Raw genomic sequence first — 22153 nt, forward strand, 5'->3', positions numbered from 1 at the left:
GGAACAAGGGTTTCTTCTTACATTTGAATGACTGGGTAGCTCCCACTGCAATATCTTGTACTATGATTATGACTCTAGAACAGTTACATCCATATAAAAATGAAGAAAGAAAAAGAAAACACGAAACTTCAAAGCAGTCTCCTGTAAACTTCCTTTATCTACCAAAGCACAGTGAAATCCATTCTAAAATACTTAAGAGTGCATCCCTTAAAGGTATGCTTTAACTTTTAGAGAATTTACTGCACCTTTTTTAGTAAAATGTTATCTCATTTAAAAATAATTTTTAATCCTGTGTGTTTTGGAGTTGCTTTTAAGTAGTCTCGTTACATGGAAGGTAGTCACATGCATCTTAATTAGTTATTTTTCTGTTTGTCCTTAAAGATATATAAAGCCCTTCCAAAAACATGCACCTGGGAACTTTTATAGGGGCAATGTTGATAAGAACCTGTAGGTGGTAACCTGCAGTCAGTAGGACAAGAGGCAGGGTGATATGAATACTTAGAGCCATGGTATTTTCACTGCTGCACACCAACACTGGCAGCCATGAGATCAAAAAGAGCCTCTTACACTTTATGGTTATATTACAATAAGCTGGGTTGTGAATGCTGTGTAGCAGTCAGCGTAACTCTGCTAAAGTAGAGGCTTTTAGCAGCGTTTCCTTCAAAAAGAGGCAGATTGGATAAGTGTCTAAAGTTATGGAAGCACATATCAGAGGAAGGTCTAAGGCTCAAAAGGCAGCAAATTTTGCTCCAGCTGTGTGTAGATAAGCACATGAAGCATGAAAGTGCCTCCTGCTTTTAAGAATATAAGAAATGTAGCCCAGCTTCAGGGACTAGGTTCACCACTAAGATTTAAGTTGCTTTTAGGGGCTGTGATGTCTTTGTAGCCTATTTCGGTTCAGGATGGTTATATTTTCCAGGGAATAGTTGTTCAAGAATTGCTGCAGATAGTCACAAAATTTTCTTTTGGACAATCTAAACCACTTGCCTTGTATCTGCTGCTCTTTTGACCTGATTCCAACCCCTCCACTGACTACTTACATGTATTAAAAGGTTTCATGAAGTCTTCAAAACACTTGCTGAAAGTGATGAGGGGAAACTCCATGTTCTGAGGGTTGTGTATGAGGTTTGGAAGAATCATCCACAGGTAAGAGGTTGCAGTGTCAAGCATCTTTGTGAGTTTCAACTCACAGAGGCTGTATTTAATAAAAAACATTACAGTTTGCTTTATATCCTTTAAAAATAACTTGTCTATTGCCATCTTATTTGAAGGAAAGTTCAAATTGTATTTACTGTTGTTACTAGTGCCTAAAATGAAGGCTGGACATAAAATATATACCATCAGTAAGGCTACTTCTTCCTCAGAGTTCATTGTGGGAGGGCAAAGGCTTTCATTCTGACTTGGATTCATACTCTGCTGTTTGTCGTACGAGAGAATAACTTTTGCTAAAATCATGTTTCTGTTCAAAATTGGAAAACAGTGTAGATGTGTAAATTGAAATAAGATGTAGACCTCCTATCAAAACAGGCCACATTCTTAGAAGTGTGGAAACCTGGGGTTTTTTATGGCTTTTTTTTTTCCAGTTGCTAGTGAAAGCCATGCAGTTATTCCACAATGCTCATGTTGGAGTCAGTGTTCTGCATGGACAGAGTGAGTAGGGCTGCAGTCAGTGGCTGTTCAGAACAGATCAGTCTGACAGTGCCATGATTATGTTCATTCTTGAGCCAGAGGAAATAACACCCCAAAAGACCTATGAAAAATGCCTCAGTTTAAGCTGTTCAGTTTCTTCACAGCAGTTGTTTTCTCCCTCAGCTGTCATTCTTCTATAAATAGAAATCGATAAGGAACTCAAGCTGAATTTGCCTGCATTAATTATTTCACGTATTCCTTACTGGTGTGTCTGTGTTGCACTTTATTGTGCTTGAAAGTGGACTGTACCTCACAGCTGTGTAGCCCAGACTTTCAGAAGCAATGCCACTGAGAACAAGGGGTAATCCTTGCATCTGCTATTGGACCTGTGGTCCATTCCCTAGGGGAAAAGCTGAGCACCTAGAAGATACCTATGCAAGATGTCACCTCTCACATCAAAAAAGCAGGATTTTTTAATACATTAAACTTCCTACCCAAATTACTGACCTTGAAAATGTGATGATTACAGTCTGACCTACTTTTTACTGCCATTTAACTGGATCAGGAGAAATTACATTACTGCAATCTAATATCCATATCCTGTTCCTCTTCATTCCTTTGTATTGCGGCATGACCAAACAGATGGAGGTTTCAAACCCAGACTAAACAGTCATGTTAGATTTTTATGAATAAATCAAGATTGCTTTAGAAAATACCAAGTGCAAAAGTTATGAAGGTCTGCTGTTCTGCTTGATCATGGAACTTAATTTTTTGCCTCTTGTATTTATTGCAGTTCAGTCTTTTGCTTCTGGTCAAGCACTTTTTTTTTTTTTTTTTCCTCCCGAGTCCACAACCTCCCTGGCAGACGGAAGAAATAGTGCCTGGACAGTAGGACACTTGTCCAGAGTCTGTTTTCACGCCGCTCGCCCTACTCCCATGTCTATGGGAACATCCTTTGATTTGGTTCAGACTATCAGCAGTATTCGCAAGGCATATAGTGCTCATGAGTGATCTATGCTGCAGATAGTGATTTAGCAATAGGAGTCAGTAGTCACTGGACCTATAAGTAAGGTTGTGGTGGTGACTTCATAAAGAGAAATGGTAACATTGCAATGAAATGTTTTCCCAAAATCCTAGGTCTGTGTTTCTTGGAAGATCAGGCTCAGTAATCAGAAATTCTTCCTGGCAATACAGAAAGACAGATAGAGCATAGGATGCTATCCTGGGACTTGAAAGTTGAGTGCTGAGTCTTCTGTATGATTCATTCAGTTATTTTAATTTTCCTTCCTTAAAAGGAGCTTTGTTACACTTCCTTATTTGACAATGGGTGGTTGTAAGGATAAATACAGTGCAGGCTGTGGTTCTTAGATACTGTGGCATTCAAGCACAGGAGTAACTAAGATAAGCCTTTTTTCTGAACAGCTTGCAACTGCTTTAGTCAGTAGCTCCTCTCTGCAGTTGCCTGCTCTAGCTTGCAACCCCCCCGGAATGATGGCAGTGCCTGTAGCAAGTAAGCACTTCCATTGACTACACAGCACTGGCTCTGTCCTGAAATGAATAGGTCCTGTGGAGAAGAGCTTACTATCACATTTGAAGACTGTTGCAGAACTATTTCTGTTGCAGCTCTAAACAAAAAGGAGAGCAGGCTAACAGTAGCTCCTTCATTATGGTGATCTGGCAGGTATATGTGCTCTGGTTTGAGTACTTCAATGTCAAATACTAGGACTTGTGTCTCTAAGGCGTCACTTCCAGCTATGATGCTTGTATTTTTTGCTTTTGTATGGAAATACGGATGTTAACAAAGAGTGATACATCACTTTCACAAGAAGTAGAAAAGGTTGTTAAACAAAATCAGAACGCTTTATGTAATTAATATAGATCCCCTAATTTGAGCAGTTTTAGGCTAGACTACTCAGCTTCCTAAAAGTATTTGAAATTACCCAGTAATATCACTAACGTAGAGCTGCACCAAACCACCTCTGGTTCTATCTGAGGCTGGAACACTTTACACAGATTGTGTGTGCAAGCCCTTTTCTTATTTTGAATGACTATCGTGTCTTTCACAAAATATAGATGATTGCTGTGCTTGTGGACAAGATGATTCGGACACAAATTGTTGACTGTGCTGCAGTAGCAAACTGGATCTTCTCTTCAGAGCTTGCACATGATTTTACTAGGTAACAAGATTTTGTCTTGGGTTGTTATTTGTCTCTGAATTATTATTTTAAATGGCCAGTAGAGCGTTTCATCTATGAAAACTGGGTGGTGGAAGAAAAAGGTACAATTAAGTTTTTGCTCCTTTTACAAAATATGTACTTTAGCATTTTTGTTTCTGAGTTGGGGTATGAATGTTTGTGTGACAGTGCAAGAATGTTGCTAGCACGTCATTTTGCGAGTAGTCTGTAGGCCTGCCAAAGCAGAACAACACCAGAACTATTTCTACACAAAGTCTGTTGCTGCGTATTATATAGCTGCTAGCTTAGTGTGGTCCTGGTCTTTGGTTGAGGTATGTAACTTGTACCGCCATTGACACATTGCTAATTGAGAACAGGAGAAATGTTGGTCTGAGAAGTCAGTTTGATGTTGGTAGTCTTGCAGTACATGAATGAAATACAATGCTGGTTTGGAAGCGTACTGCAAAAAATGGGAAAGAAATGATTGTTAAGCTTTCTTACATTACAGGTATGCTTTCCTATATGCCGAGTGTTTGCTCACTCTAGTAGGTGTCTTAAATGATATTAAGTTTTTTAAATTCCCCCAGACAGATTTTTCTGTAAGTAGTGTGTAATGTAGTGTTTTGAGCTTTGTGTCTTTCCTAGGTTTTATATCTGGGAGATCTTACATTCCACAATTCGTAAGATGAATAAGCACGTTCTGAAGATTCACAAAGAACTGGAGGAGACTAAGGCAAGATTGGCCAGGCAGCACAAAAGAGTGAGTAATTTGTTTGTAATTTTTAATGATTTTATGCTAAGTTATACAAACCTGCATGCTGTCAGACTGATGCACAGTTGGTTTTGGGAAGGACTGAATAAATATGTTTATCAGGAAGCATGTCTGCAGACATGTGGCCATCTGTAGCACTAAGACATAAAAAGCTGGATGCATGTTCTCAGTTCACCTTCCTAACGGCAGCTATAACCTAAGAATTCAGTAGAATCTTTAAGGGAATTCATATGTATTCGCTCTGTTCAAGCTCTCTCTCACAAGTTCCTCTTCCAATACGAGCATGTCTTCCACTTGCCTTCTAATCTGGATTCCAGTTACCTTGTCAGATAACAATAAGAACAGTTACAAATTATTTACAGTAAGTTCTGTTAAAGAGTACTCTTGTGGCTTCCATGCAGAAGTGCACGGAAACAGCTATTTGCTATTGAAAAGTTGGCTGTTACTGTTCTTCTGATGGATGCTGCTAGATTCTGACACTGGCATCTGTCACTTCCTTCTTCCAGCTTATTTTTCGGAGTACCTTGCATGCTCTGGGTTACTGTATACAACAAACTGATGAACAAGCAGCCACTGTTGTGTTCTGTTGTCCCAAATGGGACAGGTGAGAGAGTGTCTTCTGTGGCAGCTGCAAAAGACAGGGCCCAAGGAAGCCTGGCTGAATGCAATACTTAGTCGTGATAGAATGAACTGAGTTTATAAACATGTTGAGAGTTGCAGAGAGCAAGAGAGAATTTCCATGTTTGTGTGTAGTCCGTGAGTATGATTACCTGCATAAAACCCTTAGCTAGCTCCAAAACTTTGGAAGAAGTTAATGTCAGAATTTGGCACATGGCACAGGGGCTGCTGATGGTTTTTGAAGAAATCTGCACAAGTCAGTCATTTTTCCAGAAGTTTCTGTTGAGAGATCACTAATACCTCGCAGTTTGCCAGTGTCGGTTCATCCCAGCCCCTTCATCTTGTTTCCTTCACTCCCAGCAACAGCCATCCTAGTTGCTTGCATCTTCAATCTACATTGATCAGCAGTTAATAAATGCCCATGATTATTGAAGAGCTAGATGCAGTCATTGATCTTACTGTGAGCCAAAGAGCTTCTCTGGCATCTCTAAACAAATATACCAGTGTTTTCATTTCTGTGCTTGTCTCTTGCTGCAGCTGTTTGTTACTGAGTACTTTAAATGAGTATTGTGCCAGGAAGAAACATTTGTATGCAACAGTGAATAGTTCTGCAGGCTGTTGCTGTGCTGCATGACGGTTCCTTTTAGAGGAAGTAAGCTGGCAAGTTTTGATGTCCCCAGCATGAGGTGGATTGCCTTACTACGGAACGAGGCCAAGGCTTACATGCTTTCCCTTAGGTCCTATTGGTCCTTTAGCATTTTGAGTTCAGGAAACCTCTGTAGGTGGGGAAGAAGCAAGTTCCTATAGAGAGAATAAAATTAAATTCTCACTTGCTCTGGTAAGTTGTTTTTATTTTTTACGCTTATTCAGAGCTGTAACTATCTTCTGATTGTGAGTTACATTTGCTATGCGGTAGGTGAGTTAACACATGGCCTTGTATTTGTCACAAGTTGCACATGCTCCTTTTACAAATACTTGAAGTTTTAAGCCATTAATTTATGGGTGGTTTTGCACAGAAACAATCCTATGAGACTGAAGCAATAGCTATATTTGGATGTACCGTAATGCATCAGATTCTGCCTTTCCTCCTGTATCCCTTGTAGTCTTATGTAAGACTTTGTTACCTGAGCTCCCAAGCCTGGTACTTATGGGTGTTTTGTGGGTTTGGTTGTTGTTATGTTATTTTGGTTTTGAGGCAATGAGAACATACTATGGTCCTAGTTAGTCGTTTGGTTTCTATGCTGACCCTTTCTAGTCTGAGAGCATGCCTTTTGATCATAAATATAGGGAGTCCCCGGTCCAACACCACGGGCTACAGTCTGTAGTCTTCCTTTTGTGCTAACCAGCCGGTTTCATCTGCGTTCTTGCACAGAAGTGCTTTATTTTTTGGAGCCATGAGATTTCTGAACTGTTCATTAAATGAATTACCTGCCCTGCTGCAGTGGACACAATTTAAAAAATCTACACTGTTTGGGTTTTTTTGTTTGTTTGTTTGTTTGTTTGTTTGTTTGTTTTTAAAAAAAGCTGTTCATTATCTGGCAATGATAAAGTCAGCAGGGTTATTACCTTTTATTGTGTTTCCAATAAATAAAAGACTAGTAAATCTTGAAGCTTGCTCTGGTTTCTCTGAAACCTTAATTTTTTTCCAGGGCTTTCCCATATTGGCATTTTTCTTCCAAATTTCTTTCCTGAATTATATTCAAAGTAAATATCCTTCCCAATACAAAACTTACCAAACTACAGAGCAGCTTCAGTTGCTGCTCTGCAGTTGCTCTGCAGACCTTTTCACACATGGAACCGGAGGGCATTAATGGTAACCACAGGTAGGCAGGTTGCTAGTTAGTCTTGCGTTGTTGTCACTTGCAGCGAGACAGCGATGATGATGATGACGACGATGACCGAAGCAGCGATCGGGAAGATGGGCCGCTAGAAGAGCAGATAGAGCGCTTGCAGGAGAAAGTAGAGTCAGCCCAGAGCGAGCAGAAGAATCTCTTCCTTGTTATATTCCAGGTAATGATGGGCAAAGCCTCTCCTCACTTTCAGGTTTTAGAGTTACTGGATTTATAAGCTTTCAGTCTCGCTTGTATCTCAGGCATCTTCTTGGAATAAGAATATGGGAAGGGGTTGATGGGTTTACTATGGGTTAGAGTCAATCCAGATCATCCCCTGCAAAGACTGCTTCTGAGCAAGATCTGTTCGATTTCAAGCGCTCAGGAACAGAGGAGTTCCGCTAGCATACAGTATCCTGAAGGAGAAGGTAACTTGAGTTTTATTTGCTTACTAAATTCAGTGTTTGCCAAACAAAATAATTATTCTTACGTTGCTGTTCAAAGCTTCTGTCCCCTAGATCCTTTCACCTGAGGTTAGGATCCTGCTTTCCTTTGACGAGACTGAATAAGTGTATTTTTTCCTCTCCTGCAGCGTTTCATTATGTTGTTAACTGAGCACTTAGTGCGCTGTGAAACTGGTGGGATTGATGTATTTACACCTTGGTACAAGAGCTGTATAGAGAGGTTGCAGCAGATCTTCCTACAGGTAAGTTTCATTTCCCAGCTGGAAGGCCGTGGGCAAGCACGTGCTGGATAGACAAGCTTTGTGGCTGGAGAACTGAGCGCTCCATGGGAGTAGCAGTAGGTGGCAGCAGCAGGTCTTCTCTGAGGGCTAGTGTGGGGCTAGGCCATAACTCTGGTTCTGGCCACATGTCTGCCACAGACTGGTGGAGTGACTTGTCCTTGATTAATTCCAACGCTGTGAGCGTACTGCAAAAAGATACTGAGATGCGATTATTAATTTCGCTGAGCTCCTCTTAACTGTGTGTTCATATAAGGGCAAAGTTGTGAGTGAACAAGAATAGATGTCTTTTAAATAAGTGCATTACAATATTGCGTAATTATTTTTAATAAGATGCATAAATATATTTTAATATATTAAAAATAATTTTCGAATTCTTGGCTCTGTATTAAATCAGGTAACAAGCACAGGTGGCTGGATGAAAGTGATAGTAATAGAAAATTATACCTGTGTGAGTAGAAGATATGTTGAAGAATGGGAGTGGTGGTATAATTCTCCCCTGGGCTGAACCCTTCCCTTGTAGTCAATGTGGCTTCCGAGGAAAGCAAACATCACGATTCTCCTAGGATATCTCTGCAGTTGCATGATATCCCGCACACAATTCGGGGTCCACAGGGAGCACAGTGCTTCTCAAGATGGGATTTCAGCACATGCTTTCTTCTTGCAATCAGTGGTGGCTCTGCGTTATGCTTTTCTTGTCAGTGGCTGCTGTGTTGTGGAAATGAGATGTGCTTAACGCTTTTGATGAAAACATTTGACCTGTGATTCTTACATGTCTTGGCTTCTCTGCCTGTTCTTATAGAAAGATAAATGAAAACATAAAGGTTTGTGTTTTTCTTTTTATCTGCCAGCATCACCAGATAATCCAGCAGTACATGGTGACCCTAGAGAACCTCCTGTTTACAGCTGAACTGGACCACCACATACTGGCTGTGTTTCAGCAGTTCTGTGCTCTGCAGGCCTGAGGATTATTCACAGGCAGAGTCTTGTCTGCAGGACTTTAATGAATTTCATTTTTTCTTTTTTAATGGTAAAACTTGACATGGGGATGAAAGAAATTTTTGACTAAAACTGGCTTTTATGTGCTCCTAGATAAAACAATACAGTACTCTAACCAACAGCAAACTGTGTAAGCATCATAAGCCTTACAAGAAATGACTGATAGGGGATAGACATGAAGTAAAGTATGGATTCTTTTTGTTGTCTTTTAATTTGGTTTGACTCTTGACTTCATGACAGTATTTTTGTTTCTGCCCTGTTGTTTATATAAAAATAAAAATCAGGCAAAAACCAAACAAAAACCACCCAAACAGTAGAATTTGTTACCTTTGCCTGGCCCTTAAATCAAAGGAATTGCAGAAATGAGTTCATAGTGTTTTGTGAGTATGAAAGGGAATGCACCTTCTCAGTGAGCTGTGTGGTAAGCTCTCTAGTATGGCACAGGAAAAGTGTCTTAACTTCGGGCATGTGAAACACTTGATTTAAGCTTTCGAAGTAGTATAGAGCATATGGATTTGTTTATTACCAAGCCAGCTAGATTTTCACTGTTCAAAAGAACATGGTTGTAATACAATTGAAATATGTTTTTTTAAAATGTATTGTCTAGTGTCTTATTACCGTAGCTATAAACAATTGGTAGAGGAACTTCATGGACAACTTCTGAAAAACGCAGTCCTTTCTGCAGCATAGTCAAAGAGTCACGGGCTGCTCCTGGCAGCAGTCTTCGCTGGTAAATAGAGACAGTAAGCAAGAGTTGGAGCAGAACAAACCATCGACTTCTGTACTTCAAGCCGCCTTACCTGGGCGATGGGAACTCCAGCCCCAGGTGCCAGGGGAGAGGGCAGGGCAATGTTCAGCTTGTTCCTTTATTTCAGCCTGTAACTAGTTGGGCTGCTGAGCTTGCGCTGGGCTGGACCTGCAGGCCTGCAGTGGTGCCAGGAATCTCTTCTGGCAGTGACGGTGGATGAACCAAGTGCCCTCACCTCGTCTGGCTTAGTAACAACTGCTTTGCGGCGGCTACATCTGCTACCCTTCCCTTGCTTTAAAGTGTGACAACAGCACGTGGCTCCCGTGTCTTCAGAAAGCATTTTAATGCTCATTTAAGTGATATCTCACAGGAGACTTAGACTGGGAAAACACAACCTGAAAATAGAGTAGCCTTAGTTTTGAGTTATGCAAATAATGTTACGTACATAAACGCCAAACCAGAGTGGTCTGTATTACGGTAAGCAGTGATGAATGGCAAAGACACTGCCTTAGGTGCTCGGGTCCGTCAGTGCGCAAGTGTATTTCCAAGCTGTTTATGGTCTCTTCATTTTGCAGATGAATGTTTAAAAGAATTTCATACCCAGTGCTATTCAGTTTAAGCTTAGAAAGTGATGAGCTTTGAGTAATTTTGTTCCTGTGCAAATTATTTTTTCAAGTATTATACTTAGTAATGCATTTCATCCGTACGTTGACCAATTGACCTCCTGATCCAGAGAGGAGGGTGAAAAATGGAACTTTCTACTTTGAGTGTTGACATAAGTTTGTGTGTGGCCTGTAGCAATCCGATATATCCTCATAGACTTAGATCAGTTACTTCTGCTCTCTCTGCTTACCCTTTCTGGTTTGACTGATCCCTCCATTCTTTCAGGGTATATACTGTTAATTGTTGTAAATTTGCTTTACGCAAGGGTTTTGTCAGTTATGCACAGACTTCTGCTTCAAATCTCTCTCTGTTAATGTTCTTGAGTAATCAAATAGTTGTTGTTTTAGCGTTTTTTTTTTTAAAGAAACATTTAATACTGTAGAGGTTTTAATTGGGGTTTAATAGTTTTTTCACTGGCTCGGATCAATATCAGAGTTCTGATATTAACTAATGATGGGGATCTGACTATAAATGTGACTTCTGTAAAACTGATAACGTAGTTACAACTTGCAAACCTGTAACTTCCTCTGAGCCTTGACAAATACGGGTGCTGGGGATCCAGTTGCAAATGCCTGAGCATAATCCTATGATTTAAAACCAAATAGCAATGACTTTCAAAGTTGATTTGACTGCCATGGTGAGCATGGGCTTTGATTACATTTCTCGAGTCTGTTGGAAACCTTCCCCTCGTTGTAGGCGGCCTACACCTGACTTGACTGGGAAACCGGTTGGGTCTGTAGGGAAGAGAACGAGACGCTTGCCTAGCGATACCAGCAGCTCACCGGAGAAACTTGGAACTGCTGAAGCATGAGGTGGCAGATAGCGTAAAGATGCTGTAGAAATGTGATGTGGTTGGAAAAAATGCACAATTAAAGACAAAAATAAATGAAGGTGAAGCAGGTTACTCCTGAGAGTGTTTGTCCTACCTCTTTTGGGGGCCATTGAAGCAAAGCAGTCATGGCGGGGTTGCGCTGGCGTTGAGCGCAGTCGGGTTTGGAGCAGTTTCGTTTCCCCCGCCCTGTGGCTGGTAGCCTGACTAACTCGCACGCCTGCACCTCCTTGCGCTATGGGCTGATCTAAGGCGCTTCCCCCACCCGTGCAGCCAAATGAGGCGAGCGTGCGTGCCGCCGGGTGCCAGGAGGCTGCTGGTGTGGAAATTCTCCCTCTCCCTTGCCACCCCCTGCCTTTGGGGCGGTGCTGCTGCAGGAAGCGAGGCAGGGGCGGCCGGTGGTGCTTGCCGCAGCCTGCCCGTGGGTAAGTGATTCGGCAGCCAGCGCGCACCACCCAGCCGCCCCGGAGAGGAGTTTTGGGATGACACCAGGTTGTGGAAGCACCAGCCGGAGGGCTGCCTCCCACAGCTCTGCCAGCGCCTGCCTCCAGCCAGCCCCAGCTGCCGCGTTCCCAGGCCCCGCAGGGCCCCGAGGCCGCTGTGCGTGGTGAACCGGGAACAGCATGGCCAGCAGGACCAGGGAGGTGACAGTGCCCCTGTATTCGGCACTGGTGAGGCCACACCTCGAGTCCTGTGTTCAGTTTTGGGCCCCTCACTACAAGAAGGACATCGAGGTGCTGGAGCGTGTCCAAAGAAGGGCAAGGAAGCCGGTGAAGGGTCTGGAGCACAAGTCTTAGGAGGAGCGGCTGAGGGAGCTGGGGTTGTTTAGCCTGGAGAAGAGGAGGCTGAGGGGAGACCTTATCGCTCTCTACAACTGCCTGAAAGGAGGCTGTAGCGAGGTGGGGGTTGATCTCTTCTCCCAAGTAACAAGCAATAGGACGAGAAGAAATGGCCTCAAGCTGCGCCAGGGGAGGTTTAGGTTGGATAGTAGGAAAAATTTCTTCACCAAAGGGTAGTTAGGCACTGGAACAGACTGCCCAGGGAAGTGGTGAAATCACAGTCCCTGGAAGGGTTCAAAAAACCGTGTGGATGTGGTGCTTAGGGACATGGTTTAGAGGTGGACCTGGCAGTTAGGTGAACAGTTGGACTCGATGATCTCGGAGGTCCTTTCCGACCTCAGTGATTCTATGATAAGGCAGGTCACCGTGGGCTGAGACCACGGGAGAGCGCTGGGGCAGTGACGGCCCATTAGCGGATGATCCATCGTCCGCCCTCCCAGGCCCCTCTCCTCCCGTACCACTGCCGTTCTGCACGGCCACGGCGGCCCGGGCTCCCCTAAGAAGCCTCCGGAGCCTTCGCCGAGATCTGCCCTATTTGCCACGGCCAGCAAACGCGGAGCTGCTGCCGCGAGCCCGCCCCTTCCCTGCAGCCGTTTCCACCCGCATACCACAACAGCTCCGAGACCGGAGACTGGACAGCAAATTCCCCCCTCCGCTGAGAGCAAAGGCCGTTTGGGTGCGCGTAGAGAGATGGGCCTTGGAGTGCCACCCCCCTCCCCCGGGGACGGGTATTTGTCAGAAATGTGCAAATGAAAAGGGTGAAGCTGTAACCGTCGCCTCAGTCTCCAGTCCGAAACTTGGAAAAAACCGCAGCAGAGGACGCGCTGAAGGACTCTGCCCTGTGAAACGTGTCAGAACCCGCCCGGGAGCACGCAGCTTTCCTTTTGGGAGAGAATTCCCCTTCCCCAACCAGAACTCCCCTTCAATGGCGTTAAGTCTCCGGCTCCAAGCAGGGGGTCCCTGCCCGGGGACGGCGTCCGCGGCCCCCCAGGAGGTGCTCTATCAGTGTCCCTCTGCCACCCAGCGCCAGCAGCGGCAGCTGGAGCCCAGGCAGGACAGAAGACGGAGCCTTCCTCCTCCTGGGGGAAGAAGTTCACCTTCCTTTCGTCGGCCTATGAAGGAGAATGAATGATACCAGCTTATCTTGTGGCCTACAAGGTACCAGTTTATTGCACTGTTAAAAATGTGTTCTATTCTACCCTAAAATCTAGCTTGAAAGCCAAAGCTTATTGTTCTGTACACAGCGTCTTACAAGCGAGGAACATCATTCTTCACAGAATTTGGCAACAGCTTGTTCATAATTAGCATTTATTTGACTTTAATACAAAAGACCATTAAAAAGATAATGAAATTAAAAAAAAAAAAAAAACACATGATTAACACTACATCTTCTCATAAGTTAATTCATGGCCGCATACAGTACAAGTCTTTTTATATGTATCTTCATCAATGTTTTCTTCTGGTCCATACTCATGTTCATGGATACTAGCTCCTTTCTTCCACAGACTACTCCTCACAGCGCGGCGGAGTTCTGATGAGAAACAGGAGAAAATTTTAAGATTTTTAAAATTAAGAAAACTCAAGCTAACCACCTTTCTGAGGACTACAGATGACGATCTGCTTGTTGCCTGCCTTCCAGAATTTGGGCGAGAATCTGGTATTGCAAGAACAAGCTTTGACTTGCCTTGCAATCTTCACCTTGTTTGCATATTTTAAAGGATAAGAACTACACCGCCATCAGATCTCACAGGAGAAGACTTTCCCTCTGGACTAAGTACGTGCTGCCCACTGCCTTTTTACACAAAGCCATTCAAAGGTATCTAAAAGGGGCAGGTGGCACACGGAGGAAAAGTTTTTCTCAAACACCTCATTGTTTCGCATGACCAAGAAGGAGTACTTTTCATTCCGGTCACAGTAAGCCTCCCAAATGACTTGGCATGCCCTAAGCTTCGTGCCCAATACCGTGCGTTGCCTCAGCGGCAGCCGCAGTGAAGTCAGCGGGTTTTCAAGAGCAGAGGCTGGCGCTTGAGCCCAAGGTATTATCCGGATGCCGAAAGGGGGTGGCAAGCATACTGAGCCACGCAGCGTAGTCGCGTTGCGGGCCAAGCCACTCAGGCTGCGAACTCTTGTCATGTTACAGCCCGTACTCACGCTCAACTCTGGCATCTGGGCGTCAGGCTGCCGCCAGCCCCTCTGCGCGCCCAACACCAACGGGCAGGGCAGGGGCTCTTCGCTCAGGCTCGCCTCCTGCCTCCTCCGGACAACGCCAGCGCGGCCAGCCTGAGCTTTCCGCCTCTGTGAACGCTGACCCAAAGGGAAGCATGGGCACGATGGGCAACACAGGGGTCACGGCAAGCCACAGCTCTTGCAAAGAAACAAACGTGCAGTCTTTTTTTAAGATTACTAGCCTGTCTGCGCTCAAGTCTTTTCCAGAAGCTCTATCCATTGAATACTCTCCTAAATACTAGTTTATCAGGAAAAAACAAGGATAAACGAGCAGTAAAAACTGCAGCTGGGAATACTGTGAACAGTGGGAAAAGGCATTTTCCACCTTCGTTTACAGTTACTCCACCTGAAGGCGTATGTATGACAGAATTATAGCCCACTGCCACAAAAATCCATGTCCTCTGCAAGTCAGGAAAAGTAACAGGAACAATCTATGGCACATTCTGGGTCATACCAAAGAAACTGAAAGACAGCATAATGAACAGTTGTGATTGATTTCTGTCACTTAGATCATGTCCGTGGCACAACAGGGTAATTCAGGTTGGAAGGGACCTCAGATCTCCGTTCCAACCCTCTGCCCAAAATAGTCAGCTATGAGGTCAGACCAGACTGCTCCGGGCTTACCCACACAGCTCTTGAAAACCTCCATTTTGCCACACTGAAGATTTTCTAAATACTTTAATCAGATGCAGAAACAAATTCAAACAGAACTGTACTTCAGATATGTATGTACATATGCGGTATGTAAATTTAACCCTTTACCTTTAACTTTCTTATCAAATTTCTTCTGTTTCATCTTCTCTCTGCTGTCACGGCGGAGTTCCTTTGCTTCCTGCAATGATTCTTCACTACCCCAGACTTCAAGGGAACGCTTGATTACCTACAGGATGGACATAAATGTGTTTCTTTTTCCCCTGAAACGATAAAAATAAACTAACTCACAAATTTAATTTTTTCCCTACACGTACACAAGTCAACCCTACCTTGCCTCTGCCTCCCATCCGTCTCTCTGCTCCTGACTGGCAAACATGGCATTCCTTCCACAGTAAGAGTTAACATGGACTTTTAGTATCTGCTAGATGTAGCTTATTCGGTAAAGTCCAACCCAGCTCTAATTTTGTGCATATTCCACTAAAGCAGCAGCATTCCTATAAAAGTAGCAAACAAGAAGCGACAAGAGCCCTGGAAGCTCTATTTGCCTTCCCTGCTGCCTCTGAGGGCAGAGCTGCGAATCCGAGGCCACAGCTACACAGGGCCACACGCAGCAGCAACTGCCCCACGCGTTGCAGAGTGCTGGAGGGCCACGCGCTTCATGACCTGTAATTGTGCAAACCACTGAGGTTGTGGTCCATGAACATCTTTCTTTAAAATGCCCTCAGACATGTTCATGAATTTGGACCACAGCTCTTCAAATATACAGAAAATTTACACAAGCTACACTAATATACTCAGCTTTAAGAAAATGATTCCGAAATCAGAACCCAAGTGACACCATTTGGGATACCGAAGTTGTACAAAGGCAAAAAGAGGTCTGAAATAGGCCAACAGTTTCTATACCTGTAGTTTTAAATAAAGTTTCATGTCACCCCACCGCGAATTATGAGGGTTTTTCTTCACAATGAATCTGAGCACTGGTTCCCTCTTGTCTAAGTCACAGTCTTTAAGAAGATACTCTTCTTTTGCTTCTGTCCTTGTTATAAGCTTATGTTTATCTTCAGCGTCTCTGGAAGATGTAAAATAATGATGAGAAAGCTACACCTGAAAACCACATTATTAACATCTAAGTCCCCGTCCCTTCTAACATTCCTGAAAAACAGGCAGCCCTCACCCTCCCAGTTTTTATGTACGCAAGTAACTTTGGATTCCAACAATCTAGCTAAACTCCAGGACAGGTTTACTGAAATTAAGTTTAAAAATTCTCCCACTTAAGCAAGCGTAGGCTGAGAAGCCTGTTTTTCTAGAAAGGCTTTTCTTCTCTTTTCTTACAAGAGGGAGTAACTGAAACTTAAAAGGAGTATGAGTAATTTTAGGTTTTCACCTAACCCAGATGCAATTCAAGAGGACAAAAGTACAAGCCTGACACGTGGTCAAGAGAGAAAGAATGTGTAATGTGAGACAGGTCAGATCACCTGAGAATACACACACTCCATATGCTTCTAGATCCCAGAAACAGATTAGCAACGCAGAGCGAGCACTTGTTTCTAAATGCAAGCCAGCAGGCAGAGGAACGGTAAAATAAAGACCTTGAAAGACTGTAACTTTGACCAGACAGATAATGAAAAACTGTGTAACCACAGCAGCACTTATGAGTTAATGAAAAAAAATTACATTTACGCAATCCTGACTGAAGTGTAACTTGAATTGCTTGAGCCGGAACAATTTGCCTAACAGTAAGTGCTAGCAACGGTCATCCAGGAAGTACTGTTGTAAATGCAGCTCGACTCGAATTCAAAGTTCACGGCAAAAGCTAATGCACCACGGAATCTCTAAGCCTTCAGCTGCAAGAGCTACTTAGTCAGAAGGAAAACCACTCTTCAGGCTCGGAGCCCCCTCCTTAACGTCCTTTTTCCACCCATCTCGCCTCCGAGAGACAGCACTTTGCCTCCGATGCCTGCCAACTGCCTACACCACGGGCACACCCCGACCCTCCCTGCGGCAAGCGGGGAAGCGCTCAGAACAAACTCCTAGCTGTCAGCTTTTTTTTTTTTTATCCTTCACCCATTCATTCTTGCACTTATGGCTGGTTGGCCCCTTCAGAGTTGCTTTCATTGCCCCGGTTATCTCGATGGCTTTTGGAGCGTTTTGTGTTACAGATACGAGAGCGTAGAGACTGCCTTCCGCTCAAGGTCACACTCCTGCTTACCCTGCAGGTCAAGCGGTCACCTCCCATGGGGGCCCTGCCCTTTGGCTGCCGTGCCCCCAGCCCGCTCCTGCTGACCAAAGTACCAACTTCCCCTGGGTGAATTCACCAGGCCAGCAAACACCCTCCTAATCCCCGCTCTACTTCAGAACACAGATTCTGTTCTGTCGGTTTTTCTAATAGTTCTCGTCTGCGACCAGACGTTGATTTCCATGCTGACACACACGCTAACTGCTCTCAAGACATCACGTTTCCCTAACATTATGTAAAAATCCACTGACGTCCCCTACCCCAAGACAGGCTCACGAGACAATGCTGCTGTTCTTCCCTTCCGTAATGGAAAATACAGATTGTCACTCAACTTCCACTTAGTTTTTCAGTATTAAGTTACTGAAAAATGTCTCTTTGCTGACAGCCTTTTTAATTAAACAGAATGATCGTAATTAACTAAATTATAGCCAGCAATCTTTACATAAAATAAAGCTTCCCTCGCCTGATTATTTGTAATACCTGCAATTATCACATGTTGCCCAATCAAAGTGCTGCATAAGGTAGGAATCCATGAATTCTTTGCCACAGTCTCCACAGATGAGATAGTCAAATTCTAGTACAGGTGCTAATGGAAAGAAATTTTTTTTTTTTAGGAACTACCAAGTTAAAAACAAGCATCTGGAATTGGTATTACAAGCAATTTTACTAAAATTTACATTATAGTTCTCAACAGTATTTGTTACAGACTAGTTTCACTCCTCTATTCAAGTTTTCCAGAAAGATACAGTACAAATTCAAACCCGTGATCATGCAATCCCATCTCTGCCGGTATATTTCTGTTCTTGCTGGAAGGTTCACTGTATTAAGTATTGGGTTTCAACATTCAAATGCACACATTTGTTTCGACTTAGCCATTGTTTAAAAAAAAAAAAAAAATTCCTCGCATTTCCCCATAAAGTGCTTCATATCCCCTCCTACAGCTTCCTCTGTTCCGGCCCTCCAAAAAACGTCCTGATTTAGAGGACGCGCAGGCAGGAACGGGAGGAAGCAGAGAAGGGGATGCAGTCCGAAGAGGGTGGCAAGAGCAGGAAGCCATACTGGAGCCGCACTGGCATCATAGTCCTCTCAGCTCTGCTCCAGTTTTTTTCCTAGCTCGGTCACACCTGCCTCTCCCTAAAAAAGCTCAACGCAGGCCCGGGGCGGTTGGCAAGGCTCTTGTCCATTGCAGCCGGCAGAAATGGAGGTGGATGGCCAGAGAGCTGCTAGGAGTGGAATGGGGATGGAGCTCCACTACAATCCTCTCCCCAAGCCCTCTCAGCACTGCTCCAAGCCCAGACTCATCCCAGTGCCGGCCATCACTTCTGGCCACATCCTCGCCGGGTAGATCACCGCCATCGCCATCTGCTTTATGTTCCACGTGACACCAAGAAACACTGATTCAGGTAACACGGCTATAAGGAAAGGTCCTTTCACAGTAACATTGTAATTCTAACAGAAAATTAACATTTTTATACAGTTTCACGAGCCGAAAATGAGGTAATGCTGCAGAATATTAACAATACCTGAAAGAGAAGATTAATGCTTGACATGCAGCACCATACATTTTTAATTGCGTTTGCATTTATAGCAGATTCGATCTAGCAAAGACGACATTTTATGCCAATTCAGTCCCACTAGCGACAGTGGGATGCTCAGTACTTTGCACAGCCATACTCTTACATCACATTTCATCATTTAAGGCAGCCCTCCCGAACATAAAGACGTTTTATTAAGACAATGACGTTATGAATTACACAGCAAAAATACCCCCAGCGCAAAGGCATCCCAGATCTACTCAATTTTTGTTAAACATTAGCCCCTCAAAAGAAGTGGGGCTGCTAGCTGTTTACACTCTTAATGAAATCTGGTGGCGATTTCTAACAAAGAGATACACTGCACCAACAGCCCTGCAGCTGATTCAGAGCTGAACAAAGCAAGACAAAGACATTCCCGCAGAAGAAAGTGAATCTATTTTGGGATCCTTACTTCTCCATTTGCTTTTTGGAGGGAGAATATCGCAAGCCAATATGTCGAAATCCTCCACCAAACGATCAGCAACTTGGCGTCAGCACGTTTTATAACGATAAAAGCTGGCACTGCTGCAGTGCTCCGGTCTTGGCATAAACGGTATCAACCTCAAAATTCCCAGAACCGACTAAGCCCCGCAGACTTACACTTATTTCGGTCTTAAAATTCAAATTCCCGAAAAAAAGAGTAGAAATAGCGTTTATCGGGGAAAGGAAAAAAACCGCGATACCCAAGGGCACTGACTGCGTCCCACTTCCGCGGCTAAAAATTATTCGGTTTTAATTACCGCGTATTTGATGGTCGCTCGAACGCTGAAAGAATCGAAGGCGCCAGAAATCGAGCACATCCAGAGAGCCGCGTGAGGAGGAGGAAGGGGGAAAAAAAAAAAAGGGGGCGGGGGGAGGGGGGAGGAAGAAAGGAAAAAAAAAAAAGCCCGGGAAAAAAAAAAAAAAAAGGCGCCCAGCCCGCCCCGCTCGCTCGGCCCGATGGCGGCTCACTGTCGCCCCCGCGCCTTCCTGCCCTCCCCCGCCAGCTCCACGCACGCGGCGCCGCCTCCTCCCGGCGCCCAGCCGCCGCTCTCCGCCCGCCGCTCCCTCCCCGCGCCCTTTCCTTTTTTTTCCTCTTTTGGGGGGGAGGGAAGGGAGGGGTTGAGGTTTTTTTTTTTTTTCTTTTTACCGGGTGGATGCACGATTTTCTCGGCGGCGCCGGGCTCTTCCTCCTCGGCCTCCTCCTCCTCCAGGAAGAAGCCCCCTCCCGTGTCCACGACCTTGGGGGGGGCCCGCAGCCGCACGCCGCCTGCGGAAGACACGAGCCAGACGACGCGTTAACGCCGCGGCGGGAGCCGCCGTCGGCAGGGGGCGCGCGCGCGCTCCCGCGCGCGCTCTCCCCCGCGGCGCGAGGCGGGGGGCCGCGGCGCGCGCGCGCGAGGGCCCCCCCTCCCCCACGTGGGGGGAGGGGGGGCCCTCGCGCGCCGCGGCGGCGGCTTCCCCCCCCCCCCCCCGCGCCTTTTCCCGCTCCCCCCCTCCCCCACCGCCGCCGCCGCCTCGCGCCCAAGGGCGGCGCGGCGCTCATTTCCCCCCCCCCCCCCCCCCCGCGTAAAGAAAAAAGGGCGCGGGGAGCCGCCCGGCGAGGCCGGGCCCGTCCGCCGCCGCCGCCATCCGACCTGCGGCAGGGTAGGGCCGGGCCGCCAGCCGCGCCTGCCGCAGTGCCAGCGCCCGCTGCCGGTTCCGCTCGATCTTCGCCCGCGCCGCCGCCGAGAGGGGCGGCCGCTCGCTCGCCGCGGCCGAAACCTCCTCCTCCTCCTCTTCCTTCTCCTTTTCCTTCTCCTCCGCTGAGGCCGGCGCCGGGGCCGGGGCCGCGCCCGCCATGGCGGCGGCGGAGCCCCGCGAATCCCCCCCGCTCCGGCAGCGGCGACTCGCCCTTCCCCTCGCCGAGCCGCCGCCGCACTGCGCCTGCGCAGAGCGGGAGGCGGGGGAGGGGGCGAAAGGGGCGAGGCCCCCGCGCAGGCGCGCAACCGCCGCCCCGCACCGCCACCGGCCGCCCCGCCCCGCCGGCGCGCGGGGGGTGACGGGAAGCGGGGGGAGGGGGCGCGCGGGGCCCGGCGGGGCGGGGGCTGCGGCCCGCGTGGCGGCGGGGGGGGGGGGGGAGGGGGGCGCTACCCGGCCCGCGGCGGGGGGTCCCGGGGGGGGTCCCGGTGTCGGCGGGGCCGGGGGTGGGGGGGGTGAGGCCGGCGGGGCGGGGGAGGGGAGGCGATGACCCTGCGATTTCCGCGCTGGGCCGCGTGTGCCGTTTCGAGCGCTTTCTGCAGCGCCTCGGCGTTGAGCAACCCGCGGGGGGGGGGGGGGGGCGGCGCGCCGCGCGCAGACATTCCTCCACAGCGTCCCCCGCCCCGCGCCCCTTTTGTCCGCCCAGGGCGGCCCGCGCCGCCCGCCCCCCCCCCGGCTGCAGGCGTGCGGCGGCCCGGCCCGGCCCGGCCCCGCCGCGGGGTGGCCGCGCAACATGGAGGCGGCAACGCCCGCCGGGCGGCCTGCGCCGGGCGCCGCTCCCTCAGGGCTGCCCGGGCCTCTCCTCCTCCCGAGGCGGGCAGTGCACCGCTGCGGCCCCTGCCCCTGCCCGAGGCCGGCGCGGCCTGTGCCGCCCCACCTCGCCGGGGCCGGCAGAGCCGCTTCAGCCACCGTCTGGGTTTTTTTCCCTGACAAAGGTGCCTGGGTAGAGCCGCGGGCGCCCGCAGCCCTGGGCGATCCGCAGCGCGCCGGGCACGGGGGCCGGTGCCCGCCTCACCAAATCCCCCATCGCTGCCTCCACTGGTTGCGCGCAAGAGCGAGGGGAGAATAAATGGAGCCCGTAGCCTGCCGTACTGATGAGCTCCGCGCAAATGGCTTTGTCATGCAAATGTGGCTCTAAGCCACTTTGATATAAAGCCAGCTTAGTGCCGAGCAGCCAGTCATCCTGGCTGCTCCGTGCGGCAGCGCCTGCCCTGTCCTTGACGCCGCGGAAATGGAGGCGCTCGCTCCCTGCCTCCGTCCCCCGCGGCTCTGACCTTACGGCAGGGAAAGGAGCCTTCCTCCCGCAAAGGTCTCCCTCTCTTCCCTGAGGCGCCCTGAATTCCCTGCCGCCCCCTCCCTGCCGCCCGCGCAATACACCCCGCCTGCCTGCCCGCCCGCAGCGGTTACCTGCACAGGCTCCCTTTCTGCGGTGTCGAGAAACACTTTATTCCCTTTCGGCATGTCGGCCGTGCCGGGCATTAACTTTCAACAGCAGCCGGCAGAGTGTGCTGTAAACGCTGTGAAAAGAACATCCTGCTTCTGGGAAATTTTTTTTTTTATATATATATTTAAACGCGGATGAAGACATTTTAAGTGGTTCAGATATTTGCATGAGGGGTAGGTAGTTCCTCCCGTCAATTAAATACTTCTCTCGTCACAGATCACAGAGCCTCGTCCTTAAAAATTCATGACGAAGTCGTGCTAAAGGGTCCGCTTTCAGCAGGCTTGCTTTTCACTGTTCGTGCAAAGTTGGAAAAGTGCCACCGTGAACATGTCCAAATAGCTTTCGCAGTCGGGGGGAAGGGTCTATAATACGAGGTATTTAATAGCTGAAAATACAAATCGTGATCCTGGCCTACAGCAAGCAGCTTACGGAATGGTACCCCATGAGCATTTCATTTC

At 47.2% G+C, this 22153-nt stretch overlaps 2 protein-coding genes across 8 annotated transcripts in view; one reads left to right on the forward strand and one right to left on the reverse strand.

Moving 5' to 3' along the window:
* Positions 1 to 11062, forward strand: part of NCBP1 (nuclear cap binding protein subunit 1) — a 35385-nt gene extending 24323 nt beyond the window's left edge. For 2 of the 4 annotated variants that reach the window (XM_082336172.1, XM_082336173.1), the window contains 6 exons: positions 1053 to 1146; positions 3703 to 3806; positions 4449 to 4563; positions 7060 to 7203; positions 7615 to 7728; positions 8616 to 11062. In XM_082336172.1, coding sequence (XP_082192298.1) covers positions 1053 to 1146; positions 3703 to 3806; positions 4449 to 4563; positions 7060 to 7203; positions 7615 to 7728; positions 8616 to 8729 — 685 coding nt within the window. In that variant the 3' untranslated portion in view covers positions 8730 to 11062. Of the gene's footprint in view, positions 1 to 1052; positions 1147 to 3702; positions 3807 to 4448; positions 4564 to 7059; positions 7451 to 7614; positions 7729 to 8615 lie in introns of those variants that run through there. The other 2 variants (XR_014230683.1, XR_014230682.1) reach the window with 2 other exon arrangements.
* A 2054-nt stretch (positions 11063 to 13116) lies between these two features.
* Positions 13117 to 20412, reverse strand: XPA (XPA, DNA damage recognition and repair factor). Of its 4 annotated transcripts, none has more exons than XM_082335719.1 (6): positions 20149 to 20412; positions 19662 to 19781; positions 17439 to 17544; positions 15626 to 15791; positions 14831 to 14948; positions 13117 to 13373 (listed from the first exon to the last, which is right to left on the reverse strand). In XM_082335719.1, the coding sequence occupies exons 1-6, from the start codon at positions 20351 to 20353 to the stop codon at positions 13225 to 13227; spliced, it is 864 nt and encodes a 287-aa protein (XP_082191845.1). In that variant the 5' UTR covers positions 20354 to 20412; the 3' UTR covers positions 13117 to 13224. The 4 variants fall into 4 exon arrangements, 3 of the variants coding, with proteins under 3 accessions (XP_082191845.1, XP_082191844.1, XP_082191846.1); XM_082335718.1 differs by lacking the exon at positions 13117 to 13373 and adding an exon at positions 13394 to 14206; XM_082335720.1 differs by lacking the exon at positions 13117 to 13373 and adding an exon at positions 14089 to 14530.
* Between the last annotated feature and the right edge of the window lie 1741 nt (positions 20413 to 22153).

This window comes from Platalea leucorodia, assembly GCF_965183815.1.
Source record: "Platalea leucorodia genome assembly, chromosome: Z".
In the NCBI taxonomy this organism is placed as follows: domain Eukaryota; kingdom Metazoa; phylum Chordata; class Aves; order Pelecaniformes; family Threskiornithidae; genus Platalea; species Platalea leucorodia.

What these genes read in the sequence shown, in the direction of transcription:
- XPA (XM_082335718.1), bottom strand. Translation starts at nt 20,353, where the DNA reads ATGGCGGGCGCGGCCCCGGCCCCGGCGCCGGCCTCAGCGGAGGAGAAG. An exon ending in CCGGCCCTACCCTGCCGCAG is followed by an intron (nt 19,782 to 20,148) that starts GTCGGATGGCGG and finishes TGTCTTCCGCAG; the next exon opens with GCGGCGTGCGGCTGCGGGCC. An exon ending in GCAACATGTGATAATTGCAG is followed by an intron (nt 15,792 to 17,438) that starts GTATTACAAATA and finishes TACATCTTCCAG; the next exon opens with AGACGCTGAAGATAAACATA.